The sequence below is a fragment of the Carettochelys insculpta genome, chromosome 6 (genome assembly GCF_033958435.1).
Source record: "Carettochelys insculpta isolate YL-2023 chromosome 6, ASM3395843v1, whole genome shotgun sequence".
NCBI classification, from domain to species: Eukaryota; Metazoa; Chordata; order Testudines; family Carettochelyidae; genus Carettochelys; species Carettochelys insculpta.
Window position 1 is genome coordinate 116,698,725 of NC_134142.1, and position 22,370 is coordinate 116,721,094.

General features: G+C 40.0%; 1 protein-coding gene across 3 annotated transcripts in view; it reads right to left on the reverse strand.

Moving 5' to 3' along the window:
- The window catches only part of PTDSS2 (phosphatidylserine synthase 2), a 92,320-nt gene that overhangs the window by 9,043 nt on the left and 60,907 nt on the right, over positions 1-22,370 (reverse strand). Inside the window, exons 4-11 of one of the 3 annotated variants that reach the window (XR_012646047.1) lie at positions 19,930-19,997; positions 15,063-15,197; positions 13,954-14,004; positions 11,566-11,679; positions 9,013-9,131; positions 6,060-6,174; positions 2,968-3,113; positions 1,999-2,174 (exon numbers count right to left, since the gene is read on the reverse strand). Coding sequence is in view for 1 of the 3 variants with exons in the window: in XM_074997942.1 (XP_074854043.1) it covers positions 2,968-3,113; positions 6,060-6,174; positions 9,013-9,131; positions 11,566-11,679; positions 13,954-14,004; positions 15,063-15,197; positions 19,930-19,997 (748 nt within the window). In the remaining 2 variants the exon portion in view is untranslated. Of the gene's footprint in view, positions 1-1,998; positions 2,286-2,967; positions 3,114-6,059; positions 6,175-9,012; positions 9,132-11,565; positions 11,680-13,953; positions 14,005-15,062; positions 15,198-19,929; positions 19,998-22,370 lie in introns of all 3 variants that reach the window. The other 2 variants (XR_012646046.1, XM_074997942.1) reach the window with 2 other exon arrangements.

Here is a 22,370-nt window from a genome sequence, read left to right on the forward strand (position 1 = left end):
TACAATGCAACAGGCAACCAACCAGGAAGCTGACAAACAGCTGTATCAGGGAATGGAAAGGACAGAAGTCTCCCGATACTACCAGCTCCAAACACAGCTGCTCATTGGGAGACTGCACGAGCAGTGGAGGAAACAGTACCCTTCTGCAGCCTCCCTGGAGCAGACTTGCATGACACAGGCCAGAAACACATCCACACAGAAACAAATGCATATTTTTCTAAGCGCATAGCCCTTGAGAGCCACACCTGACACCATCATTAACTCAAGTTAGACATAACAGTCCAAGCATATTGGGGAAAACAAAATAGGGTAAATGAAGCATAATTTACAGTTAGAGGCAGATGGAGCTGAAGAGACACCATCCAATTTTAAAAAAGTCTCCTGGCTCTAGAACAAGGGAACTCTGGAGCCACAATATAAAGTATTGTCTGGTGTGACTAGGATTAAATAGGCTAAGATGGAAACAGCCTGAGAAATGGAGAGAAAGAGAGAGGTGGGCAGAGACAAAGACACAAACCAAAAATATTTCAAGAACCTTGTTCCGACCTAGGAGAGTAGATGAGCAAAGCAGAAATCTGTTTATTTTCATGTGCCATTCTTCAGGAGCCCAGCTCATGACAGAACTAAGGAAGGAGAATTAGAGTCACAGATGACTACTGATGAAAGGGACATACTCAGACTGATGATGTTGAAGGAATATAAGCTTGTTACAGGCTCTTCAGTTGGGAAAACATTGTAAAAGGAAGTCACTCTGCTTGAGGATCAAGAATAAAATCCAGGGCATTACGCCAGGCTTTCTGGAAAAGGCCTAACACCTGAAAGAGGAAGATTCAGAGACCATAACTCCAGATGCCATGCACCTACCAGTTAAGTTCAATGCACCAAAGAATTCTTTAAGGAAGACCCCTTCTGGATTCAGGGCTTTTCTGCTCTCAACTGTGGCAACTGTCCAATTTTGGATGCTATGCATGGGAAACTGTAGCGGTAACAGCCTCACAGCACTAGAACCATAAATCTGATGACGCATTATTTAAAATGTACGATGCTTTGTCTATCAGGAGGACCACAAAATTCTAGACACTCTGACTCTAAATTGCTGAAAAGATCACAAATGACCCTGAATTGGAAGAGATGAATGTCTTTGTTAAGCTTTATTGCATTTTATGTTGTACACTGTAGGAATACAGAAGCTGATTAGGATCTTTGGCTGGCTCTGCAACAGTTCCGTCCTTCAGGAATACGGCATCTTGGCATTAACTTAGGTAAAAAGCGACCAGTGGAATATCCTAGTCTTTATCCCTTTTTCAAGAATTAAGAGGCCAAAGCAGTTCTCACAGGGAACAGACTGGATGTGTTAAGCGTCTATCCAAAGTATTAAGTATTCAGAACAGCCTGCTCTTCACAAATCACTATTTCTTACCATTCAAAACTGGAAGAATCCATCAAAAGACTTCTTGACTCAAGGTGATTTGCGGTGGGACAAACACTAACAGTGATGACTAAAAAAAAGTGTGTCATCTCTGGTGTGAAGGCATGGGAAACACTAAGGAACCAAGGTCAGATGAAGTGAACAGAGGATATTAATGAGATTCCAGTGGCATTAGATTCCTCAGCTTTCCACGAAGAACCTATGCAGATTAGGTCTGTTGATGAATCAGAAGAACTGAATTTCAAATGAGCTGATGGCAGTCACCTTACCTATTAAGGTAAACAAAAAGGTAGGTAGAGATGGTGGCAGTGATATGGTAACTGGGGATGAGTTTGTTTGCTCACTAGATTAATTCCTTATTTATGTGACTCAATTCACTAAAAGAATGGCAACATGCTGAATCAGCAACGAGACATGGGTGACTGATGATTCTCTTAAGTCTCAGTGTTATGCCATGTGGTTGAACAGAAGGCAAAGGAGTTGCTTTTCAACTGAGACACAAGGACCACAGGGGAGGTATGCTGCTAAGGAGAGGAGCTCACCAACAAAAGGTAGAGACCATGGCTTACCTTTGAGATGGAGGCATGTCCCAAACCAGTAGGTCCGACACCAGGGGGCAGGGGCCACCTGTCACTGCCGAATGTTCTTAAATCCAACTAAATAATCTGGGTGACCCTTCTTTCCAGTTCTATGAGTCAAAGCCTTGCAAGTGAATCTGATCTTCAAAGTGCTGAAACCCTGAATTCTGAACACAAGACACTTTTTGTGTTGGTCAATGACATACAACGAGAATCCCTTGAAGCCAGAAGAAGTGTCAGCCTTAAGAAGCGTGGTCAGCCAATTTGTGACATTACCACTGTAAATTAACACAAAAACTGAACTTGAGAACTAAGCACTCTCAAATCGTACAGTCTGCAGAAACAAAAAAAGCAGCATGGACAAACATGATGCTTAAATAGGAGCAATCTGACAGGTGCCAAAGCACATGCACTGTTGTGAGGGAGAAAGCTCTGTGACCTAAAATGCATCACTAGAGGGTCCTGTGATTAGCAAGATGGTGCCGCTGAAGTTCCAGGGGACCAGAAAAAATGCTGGATGATAGCTCAAGAAAGAAGCCTCTGTAAGAGAAAGCGTTTAGGGCTGGACCATGAAGCTAAGTCTACAGAGCGTAGTACCAGATTTGTAAATGTGAAAATGGAGTTCAGTGCTCCCTTGCACAAAAAAACAGTAGTGATCTGAGTAATTTAAATGTTTACAGAACATTTTCAAAGGCTGGTTTATTTTTTGCTCAAGAAAAACTGAAATTCATGACTGCATATGTAAAATGTTCTACAATGACCTCTGCTGTCGGCCACGTGTAGTCTACAAGAGGGGATACATTTTACATTCAAAGTAAACAGTGGAAAATAAGACAAGTGCGGGTTTCTTTGCCCTAGTAGGCTGATCCACTTCTATGGTACTTGCACCAGCAAGCTGCAGCAAGGCTAAAAGGAAAGCCATTGAAGCTTGACACTGCATAAACAAAAGGACTGGCTTACGGGTCATCCATGAAGTCGTAGATCTCCCTCATGGCCACACCTCCCACATTGACAAAGAAGACGAGTCGTAACAGGACCAAGTAGTGTTCAGGTGGCATCCACAGGACAAACTTCAAGTAAAACGTGTTCAGCTCTGCTAATAAAAACTGAAGGAAAAAAGGACACTTACAATTTAATTAAAAAAGGGTTTAGTGAGTAAAGCCAGGACAACCCCCACATTTACCCCAATAACAGAAAATGGACTCAGAATGTACACAAAGAGCCGCGAGAAAACATGCCCATCAATTCTGCATTATGCAGCGCTACCATCTGGTCACATCTTGAAATACGTTGAAAATGCCAGTTATAGTTAATCTCAAGATTAGGGACAAAATCCGAGCTCCACTAGAGAGGTCTATGGCAAAACTCTTCTCCATTTCAACAGGACCAGGACTTCACTCTAGAATTTGGGAGCCTATTGAAGTTAATGGGGGTTGAAGGCCCAGATAAGCAGCCCATGATAAATTATTAAGGAAAGTCTGAGGAAGCAGGGGAACAAGACTTCTCTTCTTAAGAACTCCTACAGGTGGTGGGGAGTAGGGTTTGCCAGAAGCAGTGGGACCAAGGAGACACTCAAGAAGCACTAGCACTTGCTGCTCTCTTCACTCAGTTAAGCTTCTGTATTTCATCATAAGAAAGCATAGTACTTCCTTTACCACCACCTCCTGCTAACACACATACAATGATTAAGGTACTGGTTCACCTGGACCCCACCCATCTCAGCAGCCCATATCCAGGTTTACAGTGAGGGTACAGGGAATGAGATTGTAGAAGGCTGCCAGGATTAGGAGAATCAAAAGAAAAGTGGGGATGTAAGCTTCCTCTGCTCTCCCATTGCATTCCCTGAAAAAAAGACGATTTGGACAGAAGACTTAGTTAAAGCTTGACCTAAAGTTATTGTCAGGGTTCCGTAACATTCTGTTCTGTCCCAGAACTCATACTACCCCCTCTATCAAGATATGAGCATTGTCACGTGCCAGAAAGACCATTAAAAGGTGGGTTCATGGAAGCAATTATCTTTTTAAAAAGATAATTGTTCTTGTAAGGCACGTGAGGAGGCACCAATGAAGTGTGGCATCAATCTTAACTCTAGTTTTACCCAAGTTTATTTGGCGATTTTAAAAAGTTTTAGAACTCTCACTAATGAATTCTAAAAGCATAGGTGTTGTTCTTCCAAAGGCCTGAAGAGTCTGATTATAGACACACACACAAAATACCATGAAACAGACCCAATTTTTGGCATTAATTACATGTCACCGATAAGACCTCATTGAGCAGCAGTCATTATATATTTAAAAAAGTGACTTTGTGGATTAACTCAATTGTTAAAGTGAAAGAACCCCAACAATGGGTCCCACTTCAATTACGATTATTATGGTAGATTAGCTGGGTTGAAAGATATTTCTTGCTCTAGATTATAGACAGTAAAAAAAATGGCAACAAGTGATTAATTAAATCAAAGGTGTAGCTGCTAGATGGAGATAGTTTAATGATCACTTTGCAAGCTGTTTTTTGCCAAGAGAATCACTTTGACTTCAGCTTGCCCAAGCTGAACATGAACTCTACAGCTTCTACAGATTTGGCAATAGGCCCTGCCAACTAACAGCTGGCTTTTTTTTTTTTTTTTTTACTGTGCATGAAATTTACTTGTATGTGGGGTGTCAGGAGCTCTTTGTAGACAGGCAGAATGTTTTTATTAATATTGCTGTTTACTTCCATCCACAGAAAAAACAGCATCAATCTTAGCAAATCAGTTGTAGGATTTAAATCTATCACATAAGACGTTTTATATTACAGAAAGTTGGGTGGTCTGAATTCTTTTTCAAATATCATGCATGTGGTTTGCAAAGTGCCTACGGCTGCATCTACACTAGGATAAAAAGTCGATTTCAGATATGCGACACTAGCTACACCATTAGCATAGCTACACTCGACTTACAGAATTGACTTTCTTATCTAGTGTAGTCCAGGCCTCTTCAGGCTCGCACAAATGTCCCTTCATCGCGTGGCGTACAGGGGTCGACGGGTGAGCCCAGAGAGGTTGATTTTGCCACGTCTACACCAGATGAGCAAAAATCGAACTGTGGAAGTTCAATCTTTACAGGTTGTTCTTCCATTAAGTATACATTCACCCTAAGATATGTTGTAGGTGCTCCCACAAATTGTTAGTTACAGATAATACATGACTTGTACTAAAAAGACAGTTCCACAAACCTGCAATTTATCTTCTCCAATAAGTATGGCAAGTATTCTAAATTCAATCTAAGATGCCATACGTAACAAAAAATTAGAAAAATTTGCTAGGCAACCCATAAAATAAAAATACCTTCAGATTTTCATGCAGATCATCATTCTCTGCAAATCTGCAGACTGATTAAGCAGCTGTTAGAACACTATGCTTATCAAATGTACATAATATAAATAATCCAATTCAGTATCTAGAGAAAGCATCAAAAGCATTTTAGTGTGCAGCATTTTTGCATTTCTCCACTTACTCTGCACATGTGACTGTTCTGAGATAGCTACAGAAATACGTTAACCCTGCGGAACACAGCTAGACTAAGCTGAGTGTCCAATATGATCATCAAATTATTTAGCAACCTTATCTTGTCTTTGATGTTTTAATTAGATAGGCCTGAGCCCAAACACTGTGGTTTAGATCCACACTGCCCAGAGCCTGAAGTGCTGAACTTTAAAGCCTGGTTTCGAGCGACCACCAATGTCCATTTGATAATATTTCCTGTGAAATGGGGAAGAACAGGAGTATTTTCATATGAAGTCTGAACTTTAGGCAGCAAAATTTATTAATGTAATGATGTTCAGTGTGCATGTTAAACTACTTAGAATTGGAGCAAAGCACCTCATCAGCACTAAACATATTTCTGAAAACCAACTGAGAGACAGGAAAGGTAGACAGTCCCAATTCCAGGGTGTCCCATATACTACAGTTAGGACTGACAGAAATCAAAAACAAAATTACCATTAACATATTTATGAGTCTTGCAAACAAGTGATTTTATAAAAGTTAAGTTTAAAAAGAGAAGTTTCCTTACTACAAAGATGATGCCACAAACTGCTAGCCATCGGCGCAGGCTGGATGCTGGTTTCCATTCAAATTTGACCCAGCTATAGGGTGTGAACTGGAAAGCAATTCTCTTTATTTTACCTCTGTAAAAAAAAGCCACCACACATCACTCTTACACCAGTGTAAAGTGACAGAAAAATATCAAATGTTTACAAACACATTTTAAACTTTTTTTTAAAATCAGGTATTAGTTCAAGCCACCAAACTTTACTGCACTGAGGGGGCCTCCACTCACTCAGTAATATACCCATACGTTTAAGTGAAAGCTGCAGTGCATCAATCTGCCCTTATTTAAACACCAGTTAGGCACATATCACTTTAATTTTTACAAACCTGAATTTATATTGCACTAAGTAGATAACTTCCAGCCTAGCTGTAATTAACTCAGAGCATTCCCCACAAACCTAATTCAGTACCAATAGTGCATGCATAGGATTAGAGCCTAACTATTATCAAAGGGCATTTTTAAAACACAGGAGTTGAAGAAATAATGATACAACTGTACTGAAGCCTTGAATGTTCTTGATCTGGTCGCTCATAAGTAAGTTAGAGGACACCCTTGCTCACAAAAGATCTTCCATCTTTAGATGAGAGACACAACAGTCCTTGGCTGTATTTATTTCAGATTAATTTATAAACATGGCTGGTTTCCACACAACTGACTGTGAAATCCAGAAATGGCAATGGGCAAGATGCTGTTATAGGGTGCTGTATTTTCAGACATTCAAATCATGAAACCAAGTTCATTTTAATATTTACTCAGCATCAGTAGTCACAAAATAACCCACTAGCTATTGCATATGCTTCACTCTTCACTGAACGCACTCTTCTGTTACACAACCATAGTGCATAAATTGGATGGCTAGAGGACAATCATATGTGCACAGCTTTTAATGATGTAAGAAAGAAAGCAGCACCATCTTACTTTCCCATTTCAATTCTGAAAGTTTTGGTGTTATAGGCACTTCAACTTGCCTCTACAGCAGATGGATAAGACAGTCAAAAAGGCTAGTTTTACTACAGGTTGAACCTCTCTAATTTAGAACCCTCATCTGGCAACATCCATAATCTGGCATGATTTTGGTTAGCTGGATGACCACTTATCATGGGTGTGGCCAAGTTTCCCCGTGATACCATTCAGTTTGTTTCTAAATAGCAGTCCTGGCTCTCAGTGTTCTGTGCTGTTATTTAGCTGTAATTTACCCTCTAAATGTCTTCTAAGAGCACAGAAAGCAGTAGATAGGTTGGTAATGTGCTAGACAATATTGACCTCCCATGGTCTAGCAAATTCTCTTGTCTGGCACCAGTCAAGTCCTAAGGGTGCTGGATGAGAGAGGTTCAACCTCTACCAAACTCTAATGGCTGATGGAAAAATGACAAACACATGGTCAAATAAACTGGAAACAAAAAGGATGCTAATATGTTTTCTATTATATTGTTGCATTTAGTAAGGCAGACTTCCTAAATTATCTAGTTCTCACCTCGTTTCTTTTCCATACCCCATACCTTAAACTGCAGCTCTCTACTGCTGTTCATTCACAGATATGATAAAATCAGAACAGCTTTGGTGAAGGTATAAGGAAAATCATGAAGTATCTGAATGACAGACATCTCTCCTTTACTGGTTAATACAGGCTGAAGTTCTGAGTTGTCACAGCTTGTGAAGCACATTGGTGGGTGTGCAATTCAACTCACCCTTAACTCTGCTTAAAATGCAATCTTAATTATTTCAAGTGATGGAAGAGAACAGGGCAACAGCAGAGCAGCAACCACCAGTAAGTTTCAAGAATGCTGGCATAAAAACTCCTGTTAGAAGATGACATCCCTTTTAGAAGCAAACAGAGGCTTAAGAGATACTAAACTGCCATATGCCTTTTGTTGTTATCTCCAGATAAAGCTGGTTCTTGTTAGGAGCCAGAGTCTGTTAATAGTTTTTATCTGCTGCCTCCCCTGGAAAGTCAGACTAAGCACCTGTTGCTCCATTACAAAACTCAAAAGAACAAGTTGGTTCCTTCATGACACAAGTCTGTTTAATCACACAGGCCTTAAACACTTCCAACATAAGAATGTAAAGGCTACGTCTACACCATCCCCTTCCTTTCAGAAGAGGCATGGTAATGAGTGAGTTGGGAAGATGCTAATGAGTTGCTGCCATAAATATGCAGTGCCTCATTAACATAATGGTGGCTCTGCGCGATTCAAAAGTGTCGCTTTTGAATTGCAGGCTGCCTGTGTAGATGGGGCCCTTTTGAAAGGACCCCCCGGATTTCAAAAGACCCTTCTTCCTAAAACCAAACAGGAAGAAGGGGTTTTCAAAGTCTGGGTTGGGGGGGGATGTCTTTACAAAAGGCCTCCGCCTACACGGAAGGCGTGTGATTCTAAAAGAGTGCTTTTGAATCATGAGTGTTGCTATTATGCTAACGAGATGCTGCATATTCATGGCAGCACCTCATTAGCATCTTCCCAACTCGCTTATTACCATGCCCCTCCCGAAAGGAACGGGCTAGTGTAGATGCAGCTAAAATAAGACTCATAAGGCAAGCAAAGGAATAGCCCAAAATTCCCTTATTGGGTTTATTTAAAAAAATTCTTGGTTTGAGTACAGAAATTAAATCTTTAAAGCAAACAAAGCTTTGCCTCTGATGCAGTGTTTTAGTATATTTTAAATAAAATCCCCTAATTTATTTGAAGTCCTGGGGCACCTTATAGACTAAAAGATTTATTGGAGCGTAAGCACATATCTGACGAAATGGGTCTTTGCCCACAAAAGCTTATGCTCCAATAACTCTTAGTCTATCAGGTGCCACAGGACTTCTCGTTGTTTTTGTGGACACAGACTACCCCAGGTACCTCTCTGATACTAATTCATTTGAGTTCTGCTATTTTTGATAATTAAAAAAAAACTTTATAAAGCAGCTCACTTGTACGTAGGAATGTTCCAAAGTCCTTGCCATTTATAGGTTTTCAAAGAAAGCCATCCCAAAGTCTTCATTCCGCAATAAATCCCAAATCCATTGCATAGGATTACGTCCATTATCCACTGAAATGGGTAAAAAAAAAACACTGAAGCAGCAGAGCCACAAAAAAACCTTAATTGGCTAGTGAAAGCGGTGCATTGCAAATACTATACAATGTTATGTGATGGTACATGTTTTCATTCACAAAGAACGAGTTATTCTAGAACAGCTAGTTCATCCAATACAGCAGACCCTCGATTTACTGAGTGGTCCACTCCCACAAGCCCTTGAGTAACCCGAATTTCACATAAGTCAGGGGTGGGGGGGGTGCTTTTCCCCCAGCAGAATGCATTTTCTGTAGCTGGGGAAGCAGCAGGAGTACCTGGAGCTCTTTTTGCAAAGTTAGTCCTGGGGTTGGGGGGCAGTTGGGGAGGGTTAAGCCTGGCGGTGGGTTGGGGCCATGGGAAGGGGAGAGTGGGTTAAGCCTGGGGTAGGTTAGGGCTGCAGGGGGGGCGGGGGTGGTGAGCTGGAACCACGCTGAGGGTGTGTTGAGCCAGAGCCATGTGCAGGGGTGGTGAGCCAGGCCGTGGGGTGTTTGAACTGGGGCCAGGGGATGTGAACTGGAGCTGCGCATGGGGGCAGGGCTGAACCAGAGCTACGGGGGGTGGGGTGTTTGAACTGGAGCTGCACATGTGGGGTGGTGAGCTGGAGCCAGAGCTGGGCGTGGGGGGTCAGCTGGACCATGTGCAGCTGGTGAGGGTTTTGAGGGTTTACTGTATTATGATTCTTAGGACACATGCCTGTCACATGCTGAAAGACAAACCACCCAGACATGCATCCAATGGGCACCAGATATTTAAGCAGGTGGAAAGCATAAACATTCTTCCTCAGATAATAAGTCCTCTTACTGTAAAACCATCTCCCACCGCTCAATGTGGCTGCGGCACTACACATCACCTACTCTCTGCTGAGAACATTTTAAAGCACAGGGGCGCTGGAACAATTTTTTTAAGTGAGTGCTGACAACCATTCACCCTAACTGTAAAACCTGTCTGTATTGGAAACACTTCAAGCCCTGGGGTGCTGCAGCACATCCCACACTCCTAGTTCCAGCAGCTATGTAAAGAATACCGAATAAAAAGTATGACCAGCCTGCGCTGCATTGGATTTGAAGTGTTTCTGGATCATGCGCCTATCTTTTCCCATATCTGGCTGGATTAATGTGTCTCCAGGTTCAGGATGTAAAGTTCTGGGAGAGCTGAATTTCTCACATGCTCTGCTATTCACTCTTGAGCAGTAATTTCCTCAAGGAGTCCCAGAACTGGAAATATTGGCTGCTCATTTTAATTCTGCACTTGAGAGCAACTCTCAAAGTTGCTCACTTTGTTACTTCTACTATGGCAGCATTATCGGATGCTATTAATGATCAAATAGATATCTTCTTTGTTTTCTTTAGGAATGTTTAAAAAGAAAGCAAACATTTAAAATGTTATGGATTAAACAATAAGAAAGTACTTTTTCCTCAAGAGCTGACAGTACAGGAAAAAAAAAGAATTTATGCAAAAAAAAAAATGTATGGATGAAATAGCATCACATTCAGAGAAACCTTAAAATTTTAATGTTAAGAATCCTAAGGCATCTGTGGCTTCAACAGCTGGACAAAAACCAAAATCTTGGTGTTTAGTGTAATTTAGACATTGCATGGTCCTATCTGCACTGCAACGCCAAATAGCTTAAATGGCATTGGGGATGACTTTCTAATTTCAGCCCCCAACACAATAGAAGGGACCTAGCAAAGACAAATTTAATTTACTGTACTGCAGCAAAGTCTTTTAAAAAGACCTAGGTTTGGTTTCAGTTGAATAAAGAAATAAAATGTTTGCAAAGGATTTGAAATACATCAAAGAAGAAACAAGATGAACATGAGTTCAATAAGCTCACACGCAAAAGACGACAAAAATAAATACACACAAACTGCATACAGGGCTGTAATTTTTGGGTTCCTCGCATTTTTAAATATTGTGATTTATACCACCATCACAAAGATATATTTAAATTTTTGTATCCATTAAGTAAAGATTAATGGGGGCTGTACAATGTATGCAGGAACAGAGAGAAATATGGGTTGACACCTAATTGTGTACAATAAGACCACCATTCCACAGAACAGTTAGGCTGAAAAGCTACAAAACGTTTCTCAGTAAAGGTATTCATATACCCACTGATAGTTGGATAATCATAATACAAGAGAAGGGTTTTCTACTAAGCAACAAATATTCAGTTTTAATCCATTAAAGGAAGTGGAAGTAAGTGATGAGCTAAAACTCAAAATCACCTTCATGGGCATATACAACTGAATAAATATATACCTGACAGATGGTACATGGATGATTTCTGGCTATGTCAAACCAATGACATAGCACAGTACCACTGTGACTATATATCTGTTTGGGCCATACGTGTGTCAGATAATCAAGATGTTTTCAGCATTTAAGACAGACACAGTGCAGTACCTACATGATCCCACCAACATTCACTGAAGTTTGGAAGCTGATGTTCCAGACTATACTCCAGAAATTCAAACATTACACTGATGATCATACACATCCACCAGTCCCGAATCATTAGCGTCTGAAGAAAGAAAAGGAGGGAAATTTATCTTGGCGAATATATTGCAAAGAATAAAAGCAGACAAGCAAGACACAGCAAGAGAAGGAAATACAAGTCAAATGCAGGAGTCTATTACTGTGTGCTTCTGTTACCAAATGAAGGTGGCAAGCAACCAGGTATGTTTTGGGGCTGCTCAGAGAAGGCTCTGTCAGCTTACTTAATGCAATTCTCAAAGGAGCCAAATGTCTTCAAATCAGCAACACAGCTTTGTCCACCCATACTTTGCATCACACCTCCAAGTGTCTCTGCTTAGGAGGCTTTAAGTGGAAATTTCCTGCAAGATCCTGTGGGAGATAAGCTTAACTCATGCGGTGCTACTTTGATCCTGCTCCACACAACTGACTAGCACTTCCACTCCTCACCTATCAGAAGGGACTGGAACAGGGAACTGCAGTTTTAGTTTTTCATATGCAAAAAAACCCAAACCATCCCAATCAGTGATTTACTCAAAGGAGTAATACTAAGTGCAGTTGGGAGAGGACAGACAGTTGAGTGATCTCTTCTAAAACAGGTCCTTTTAAGTTTGAAAATGATTGACTCTTCATTACAAGTTCTGTTTGAAAGCAACATTCTTAGAGCATTAGAAATGGCAAAATCAGGAGCATGAGCTCAGACAGGTGAACTGTGCCCCCAGCAGTCAGAAGGTGAGGATATAGATTCCCCTTCCCCCATGCAGAATTGTGCTGTAATTCTATATTTAATGTATATTTAATTACATTGACTAAACCCTGGCAAGGCCAATAAGAAATGGACACCTTTTAAAGACATTTATGTCAATAAGGGGCAAATAACATCTCACCTGGGATCTGGATGATAAAATAAAAATGTCAACATAAGTAAAGTACAGACAAGACAGGCCCTTAATTTGCCTGTGTTTTTTCAAGGGGATTCAGAACAGGTAAGAGTTTAACTATTCAAGTCATGAGCAAAATTTAAAATAGAAGGTGCTCGTTTTTGCATTCAAATGATATGAAAGATACAACAAGCTAACCAAATGGCATAGGATAATGTTTTAGTGACTAGGGAAGAATGCAAGAGGTGGACTGATTTTGCTGTGTAGTACACAAATCTCTGCTTTGTGGAGCTTGTAGGCTATCAAACAGGTAAACCAGATTTAATATTGAAGAAAACCAGCTACACACAGCTGGACAGGAAGCACTTTATGAAATAAACATCACAGCAGAGGATGTTTACTGTTCCTAATAGAGCCTATATTCTTCTTGGACTACAGTAAATCTAACAGCTTGATCTAAGGGACAGATCAAAGTTCCGTATTTGATCTACCCCAGATTCCTTCAAAAACTTTGTCATTTTGAGAACCGTCTCTCTATATCCAGGAGTATCAGACTGACAGAAAGATTCCTCTACTATCCCACATACACATTTGAAAAAGGTCCAGTTCAGTTGCTATGTTTCAAAACAGCCTTTTATAGGTTAGCAAGCTCTTTTCCATTCATAGCAAATTAATATAGGAGAGTCAACCCTGGCATTTCTGAATGGGGATTAGAAGTCAAATGAAAACAATGACTTATCTTCCAATTAATGTTTAACCTTCTCTGAATGATGTTATTCAGGAGAGGACATACAGAGATCAACAAGGGACACAGGATAAAGTAAAACTTGTTAGTCAATCACTTGAATGGAGAAGAGCCGTATTTAGACCTAAATATTCAGTACCCAATATACTGGACATGTTCTGTTAGAAACAAATTCAGCTGGCATTTCTTTCACGTTCAGTACATGCAAACTGACAAATCACAAAGACTAAGATATTGCCTCTCCATAGTATTTTCAAATTATGAACTAGAAGCTATTTGAAAAGTATGAAGTGTTCAACATGTGGAATTATATCATGTATCTGGGTGAACACTAACTTCACCACAGTTCACACTGCATAGGATCTTTTCCACAGCCCACGTGCAGTTCACTCAAGTATTCAGAGTGCTGGGAAAATAAAGGACTTTGCTTCTGCACACTCTTTGTTTTATCCAAATGACCTTAATATGAATCATTTCTGTGGAAGCAGAAACTTGTTAGTGGAACATTATTTAGAAAAGAAATTAAATTGCTTTGGTCAAAATAAGTCTTTTGTTAGTATGAAAACACAAACTAGTTCTTGGATGACTGCTAATATAATTGATTCCAAACACTGGTAATATTGAAACAGAAGCAGTCAAGATTGAAAGCAGAACAAACTAACGAAAATATCCGCACGTAAGAAGGACTAGTGCATACCTTTATGTACCAGCCAAGGAAGTGAGCAGGAACAAAGCCATCCATTTTGTCCTATAAATCAAGCAGAGAGGTTAGCTTGTTCCTTCTGATTACACAGAAGATGAGTATTTATTCTCAAGGCCTGCATTCTTCTTTAGGTAATATAGTAGCAGAACAAACTTTTCAACTGCCTTAAGCTGCTACTTGAAATACATGCACATTTCATATGTATCACGATGCTCGGGTAATGTGACCTAAGTAAAATGACAAAGTTCAAGCAGGGTCAGAAGGGGGAACTGGGGCTAGGACAAGGTGTTGGGGCTGAGGCAGAAGGTATCAGGGTGCGGGGAGACCAGGAGAAGAGTCTGTGCTCAGGAGAACACCCTCCCCTCCCCAGCCTGGAAAATACCCAAATTTCTCATGCTCATCATTTCTCTCCTGGCAGCAAACGTGTAAAATCCATTGGCAAAAGATGTCTCACCCCCTTCTATTGTTGATGTACCTGGACTACAACTTGCTATTGGTATGAGTTATTCCACTAGCTCACATGGCAGAGAAGCATGCAGTGGATCATACGGTTCCAACCTTGTCTACTGCACAACCACCATAACAGTGTGGAGACCAGTGTATGTACGTAATTGACACTAATTTCTATAGTTTCACATTTTGGGTCTTAAGCTTGTGGACCTAGATACAAAATAGTGCAATTTATGGGTCACTCCATACCATGTAAATGGCATTTTAGACTTCTAGCCTTGTGTAAAAAAGAAGCTAAAGACACCAATGTCAAGTGCAAACAGAAGCTAACTTGACTAGGAACAGAGGAATGGGTATGGATTTACATCAACACCTTGTACAACAGCTAAATTATTCACGCCTTCTCCAAAAGTAGTTAATTTGGTTACATAGAGTTGCATACCTTGACCTGATCAGCACTAAACATCAAGAGAGAAAAGGAAAAATGAAAGTAGTAGGTAAGAATCTAAAACTAAAGAAAAGGCATAAACAGATTATGGATTCAGCAATAAACCTATATGGGAGAGTGCACATTAGTGTGATCAAATAGCCAACATCTCACACAAAAACATTAGGACTCATAACTCAAGGGCTTCTTCATTTCAATTTCTTACCCAGATGTTGTGAAATGGATCAGTCTCGTTGCCTGGATCATAAATAAGGCAGTTCCCACCATAGTCTCTTTCTGGCAAGGCAACTCCTAAATTTGGATCAATGTATTTCATGAACTGTCTACCATCATGTACAGTCTGCAAAATTAACATATCCTTCTGTTAGAAGTTGGTAGTATCACTTCTACCGATTATCCTGCCTGTGAACTAATGAGTGATTCCTTATTTTCAAACGATTTTTACATTTACATTGCAGAATAACTCAGACACATAGCCAAGCTTCCTTAAATGAGAGTTGAATGATTAATGATCTATACTCCTGGCTCTTATGATCTCCAGTACCAGCTGCTGAAGCAGATTAAAATGACACGTCAACACTGCATTATGGTACAATCCTAAATCTAGACTAGGAAAACCAGTGACAGATTTGACTGAATTTACCAAATAGCTCCTATGCCCCATTTTTTTTTTTTAAAGCATATGCATATAACTGAAGAGTTGAAGCATAACCCACCCACTCTCCTTTTCCGATCATCTTGAGGTATGTGTTTGTGTGGAGGGATAAATAGCCACAAGACCATGGCAGTCCATTCTTCAGGAGCTACAATGTCTATTGTCCTGATATCAACTGTTCATTTTGGTTCTGGTTTCCTAGGGCAGGAAACAACTAGCAGTATTTCAAGCTAGTTATGGAACAAATGTCTGCCAACTAAATCATGTTAAAAATCAGCAGATTTAAATCTCAGATTAAGCAACATAAAAAGAGGAATTGTCATGCACTGAAAAAGCAGACAAACTATTGCTTTTCACAAACTAAATTTGTCTAGTTTAGTAGAAGCCCTCATCAAATAAGATATACAAATTTGGTTTTCAAATTCAGATCACACTAGTGCCATGGATGACAGGAAACTAAAGGAAAGTCATTAGCAGAAAGATTAAATTCGTATACCAAACAAACCCCATTCACATGTAGCTAATTTGTTAAGCTCAAGCATTTCCGAATAGAACCACAAATACTGTCAGAGGCAATGTTTTACATGAGCAGCAATATGACATATAGTGTTTATGATGACAAGTAAATGATCAGACAAGTAGGAATCAAACAAGCAAAGCATAACAGGGGAAAAGAAGCCAACCCTGGGAATCCAAAGGCAGTAACATAACAAAACAAAGTAGTCAAGTTGGACTTATTTCACACTGACCACAACAGAAATGTTTGTTACACTAATGAGCATCAGTTTTAGAAGAGACAATAATGTTGACCTATAGAGAAGAGACTAAATCCAAGAAAAGTATATGTTCGAATATTCACAAGATAAATATTTGGTATATACTGGAAGGATTGGCCAATAGCTAGTAAACATGTTCTTTGCATTAGTGGCTGAGTAGTCCTAGAATGTGAAACACACACTATCAGAGGAAAGAAAAGCAATTATAAACAAATTTCTATCCAAAGCAGAAAAAACAACAACAGAATAGCTCAGGATATGAAATCAAACTGAAGCAAGCAAATACTGATAGCAATTTACAACAATGTTGTCTGGGAAAATGAGAGGTAAGGAAACATGCTGGGGATATGAGAGTGAATGGGAACTGAAAACCAAAGGATACTTAAAGGGGAAAAAAAAACGGGATCAAGGTCCTAATACCAGGGTGGGACAGCTAGTAAGAGATTTGAAAGAATGAAATTTGGTAAGGACTAGTCATCAAGTGTCATGTCAGCACAGGCAGAAACAGTAAGCCTAACCCAGAGGACTTGTTCAGTGAGTTCTAGTACAAATCAGCTTGGACAAGCCAGGAGAGGTAAGAATTACTAACTGCTTTCTTGCTTGTAAGGCTTCAGACACTGACTTTTGGGGAGATAATAAGGAAGATAGGCAGGTTGAATGGAGGTTTTTGAAGCAGTATGGACCCAGAACAAGTTTCAGATTATCTACAAAAAAGTTTGCAAAACGTTTAGAACTGATATGTAAAGTGAGCATCATTGCCTAATGGAAACAGGATGGCAGCAAAAACTCCTGAATTCTAATCCCTGTTTTGCCAATAATTCACTTTGTCACTGTGTGCAAATCCTTTAACTTTGCCTGATTTCCCTAACTGCCACATGCATTTCCAGAACAAAAATATATTTTGTGGGGATGGGGACATCCAAATTGAGCAAGACTGAAAAAATATACATGAATGATACTAAGCTGGGAGGGGTTGCAAGTGCTTTGGAGGAAAAGATTACTATTTCAAATGAGCTGGAGAAGCGGTCTGAAGTAAATTAGATGAAATTCAGTAAGTACAAATGCAAAGTACTCCATGTTGGAAGGAACAATCAATTGCATGCATACAGTATGGGAAATGACTGCTTAGGAAGGAGTATTACAGCAAGGGATCTGGGGGGTCATAGTGGACCACAAGCTAAACGAGAGTCAGCGTAATGCTATTGGGAAAAAACGGGGGCAAATATTCTGGGATGTTGCTGGCAAACATTGAAGTAAATCTGCCACTCTGTTCTACACAGATTAGGCCTCAACTAGATTACTGCATCCAGTTCTGGGTGTCACATTTGAGGAAAGAGGTACACAAACGGGAGAAAGTCCAGAAAAGAACAAGAAAAAATGATTAAATGTTGAGAAAACATGACCTATGAGGGAAGATGGGGGGGGGGGGCGTTATTTAGTCTAGGGAAGAGAAGATGAGGCAGTGGGGATGACGACAGTTTTCAAATATATAAAACATTGTTACAAGAAGGAAAAAAAATTGAAGCTAGAGCAAGAAGGAATTGTTTAAATTGCACCAAGATTGGCTGAGGTTGGAGATTAGGAAAAACTGCCTAACAAGAATAAATGGCCTTGGGAGGTTATAGACTCTCCATCATTGGAAATTTTTAATAGCAAACAAACACCTCTTACGGGTGGTCTATGTAATACTAAGTCCTACCACGAGTGCATGGGACTGGGCGAGAGCAGTGGTTCCCAACCTCTTCAGTAACACAACACATTTTCACGGCACTCCCACTGTTTTTACTAGAATCGTTTGCACCTTTACTTACATTTACTATAGCTACGGTCTTCCTAGAGAGGCTTGCAACATAGTAGGGCATACAACAAGCTAAACAAGGATCTAATGAAAAGTTGAGTAGTCAGCTAACCACAGAAATGTTCGATTCCATGTGGGGTGGGGAAGGAGGTGGGTCCAGAGAGCAGACTCCCTTTCCGGCCAGCCCATTAGAGTTGGGAAGTGACACTAAACGCACCCCAGCTTCAATGGACTCCCAGCCCACCCTCCCTCTCTTGCCACAGCAGAAAGGGGGAAACGGGCTCTGTGCCAGCTTGTTTGGGCCAGGAAGCAACATTTCAGCTGCCTCCCAGTGAGAACAGACTCCTGCAGGGTCAGGATTTCCCTTCACAGTGGCCCTGCAAAGAGCCACCAAGGGAGGAAACCGATGAAATTTCAAAGCATACTCGGACAGTTCTCATAGCATACTAGTTGAAAACCACTGGACTAGATGACCTCTCAAGTGCCCTTCCAGTCCTACAATTCTGCGATTTATCAACAAATTCATTACAAATTACATTACATGGAATGGTGACAAGAGTGGCTCACCATTACATGTAATGTAATCATGATACATAAGTTTATCTTTCAGCTAATGACGTTCCTTTAGTCTGATTAACATTTAAGCACTAATATCTAGACTCCAGGTGTTCCTTAGAACTGAGGATATATGTATCAGGTGTTTTATTTTTAATGGAACAACATACTTTCAGCCAAGGCACACAATGTACTTCATAAATATTAAGCCAGGTGAGGCAGTTAATTGTCATGTCAATTTTACAGATGAGTGAACAAAGAGGCAATGTGACTCACTCAAACTCAAATAGCAAGCCTGTAGTAGTGGAAAAAATAAAAAGCAAAGGTGTATCTACACCACACACTAAGCCCAGGATCCAGCTCAGATTTAACCCAAGTGTGACTTGCAACCCTACAAAAATCAAGTGACTCAGGTGTACAAGCAGTGAGGATGGAGGGTACTAGTACCCTGCTTGGAGGTGGGTGAGAATCTAAGTCCAACTGAGAATCTCTGGTCCACTTGTCATATTGCAGTGTAGACATGGCTCAAGCCCAGATTTACAACACAGCATGCTAAATCCAACTTGGAAAAACTGAGCCTTCAGGCCCAAGTGCCACTGATCTTAACCCCAGTTAGACTGTGTCTACACTATCCCTTTCCTTTTGGAAGGGACATGGTAATAAGCAAGTTGGGAAGATGCTAATGGAGCACTGCAAAGAATATACAGAACCTCATTAGCATAATGGCGGCCACACACAATTTGAAAGCACTGCGTTCAAATTGTGTGCCACCTGTGTAGATGGGGGCCTTTTGAAAGGATCCCCCAGACTTTGAAAGCCCCTTCTTCCTATTTGGTTTTAGGAAGAAGGCGCTTTTGAAGTCCAGGGGTTCCTTTTGAAAGGCCCCCAACTACAAGGGTGGTGTGCGATTCGAAAGCGGTGTTTTTGAATCGTGCACGAGCGCCATTATGCTAAAAAGGTGCTGCATGTTCATGGCAACCCCTCTTTAGCATCTTTCCAACTTGCTCATTACCATGCCCCTTCCAAAAGGAAGGGGCGAGTGTAGACGTAGCCTTAGTGTACCTCAAGAGTTCTGCTTTCAGTCTTATGCAGCCACCAAAGAATGCTGCCTCCCCACCATCTCAGGCTTAAGGAAGCAGCATCTCAATGAGGCTTTCAACTAGCTTATATCTGGCATGGAGAGATGGGAAATGTAAGTAGTTATACTATCGTTCCTCTATATCAAAGCGCTTTCACATCCAGAGCAAGTCCCCAGTAACAGTTAAGAGCCAATTCGTAAGTTCCTTACCTGAAAGAGTATAAAGATGAGGAAGAGCTCATAGACAACGCTGACACAGAGCCAAAACCTCCAGTAAGCTATAGAAACAAACAGGATTTTATCAAGGCTTTTGGCAAAATAGTGATTGGCTGTTAGTTTATCAGCAGCATGAATAGGAAAAATAGAGCAGGGCTGCAAGCCTCATGAAGAAATACTCGTGTACAACAGTGAAGTGAGGAGCTCCAGCAATAACCTTCCCAAACAGTGCTAACGGGAAGTCTATTCAGGCAATATTCAAAACAGCCCATTAAATCAATCCACTCCCAGAACTTGATGGATTCCTATTGCAATCCCCAAGAAATCAATACGCAAATTAACATTTATACATCTTTTCATAGGGACCACAAGAATGCAACAGGATTCATCAACTTTTCATGTATATGTTTTAAGGGATAAAGCTAAAAACAAAACAGAACAAAATCCACAACATGACTTAGACAGCTCTTGCCTAACTTGCATGAAAGATTTCTCATGTTTTCAAGGACACTTTATGACGGTTCCTGAAAGCAAACCTGTTGCCTGCTGAACTAATCCCATTTTCTCCTCCACTGTCTGATGTTACTTGACTCTTCAGCTTTACTTTTTTACCCAATTCCTAGTACGCCTTGGAACCTCCCCACTTTCTGTTTGACACAACTGAAATAGCATCCCATTGCAGTCCCAATTATTTAAGATCACTAAGCAAGACTGCAGCTTTCATTTTAGAAGCCTATCTTCCTCTCTGTGAAATGCTACAGTCTCAAAGATGAGCAGATGCTATTTTTCAAAGTTTAATATTAAATGGTATTGCAAGGAGGGTAAGAAAATGAAAAAGCAAAAAATTTAACAGTAATCATGTTACAAGATCTATGGAGATGATGCAAACTATTAGATATTAGCAAAGCTCTTTGAGAATGAGATTTTAACCCCAGGCGCTTTTTTATAAAATACTACTGTGATGCCCTAGGATGGAAAATGACTATTTGTATCATCGTTGCTACCACTGATATACAAACTATATCATGTACAGTGTCAATGGAAAAGTTACAGTCTATCAAAGATGATTATCCTGGTTAAATCCATGTGTCATCACTGTATCTGAAGTTATGAATATTAGCAGCTTATGTGTATTTCAAATGTGTTTGTTCTTGGGGAGACACATGCAAGGTAATTTATACACACTCCTGTCAGCCCACTGTGAATGGACCATTCAAGCTTGATTGGCCATTAACAATGAACTCTATACATAATTCTTTTGGAGAATGCCTTGGGCAGCAAAGAAGGCCAACAATGATTCAGGAAAACTCATAAGGGCATGCGATTTGGAGATGTGAGTCCTGACTTCATCTTTGTCCATAATTTTCTATACACAGTGACTATGGGCATTGTTTGGCACAGTAACTTTCCAGGCACATGGCAGAGAATATAAATGATACCTGCATCATCTCCTCATCCCTACTCCAATTCTCTGCATAGCGGCTTGACAATTAAAAGGAATATTTTGAACAACGGACTGAAGATTTTCCTATATTTTAAATTTACCACAGAGAGAGACTTTACAGTCTAGGAGATTATTATTCCATCATTGCTACAAAGCTAGTCTAAAGAATTTGTAAGTAGATGATTTACTCATTTATAATTCTTTTATTAATAAATTCTTAATCAGTTGACTTAAGAATTATCTGACAGCATAATATTTGGGTAAAATATTAAATCTACATTGACCTGAAGGTAAGCATCTGACCTTTTGGGACTGGTAGAACCTTACACGTGGTGAACTGAGTTTTCAATAACCTCTCACTATATTAAATAAAAAAGCAGTCCTGTAGAACCTTAAAGACTAATAATATTCTTTATTAGGTGATGAGCTTTCGTGGGACAGACCTACTTCATATTTTCTTCTGGAAAATACTTATAACTTAGACAAAGAGAAATTAAAAAGGTAGAAAAAATGACGAATCAGCTAGATAGGGCATAAGGAAGTGTGGAGAGAAAGAATGAAAAATAGCATCTGGAAGTGTCTATGAAGTTAAGTGGGATGCCTGTGACCACTGCAAATAACAAAGGTGGGGAAATTGTTGTTGTACCACATAAAATAATTAATATCTTTATTGAGTTCATGGTGATAAGTATCACACTTGAAAATAAATTCCAATTCAGGTGTCTCCCTTTGTAATCTGGTGTTAAAATCTTTGTTATAAAATGCACCTGGATCTTCAGTCCATTCAGGTCAATCATCTTACACATTTGAATTGGAAATTATTTTCACATTTGATAATAAATAATATTGTTAGTCTTTAAAGTGCTACGTTACTGCTCTTTTGTTTCGTGAAGATACAGACTAACATGGCTACCTCTCTGAGAATATATTAGATTAGTTTGTCTGAATGGGAATGAAGTGCTGTAATGCATAAAGGAATGGTGTTTGGCCT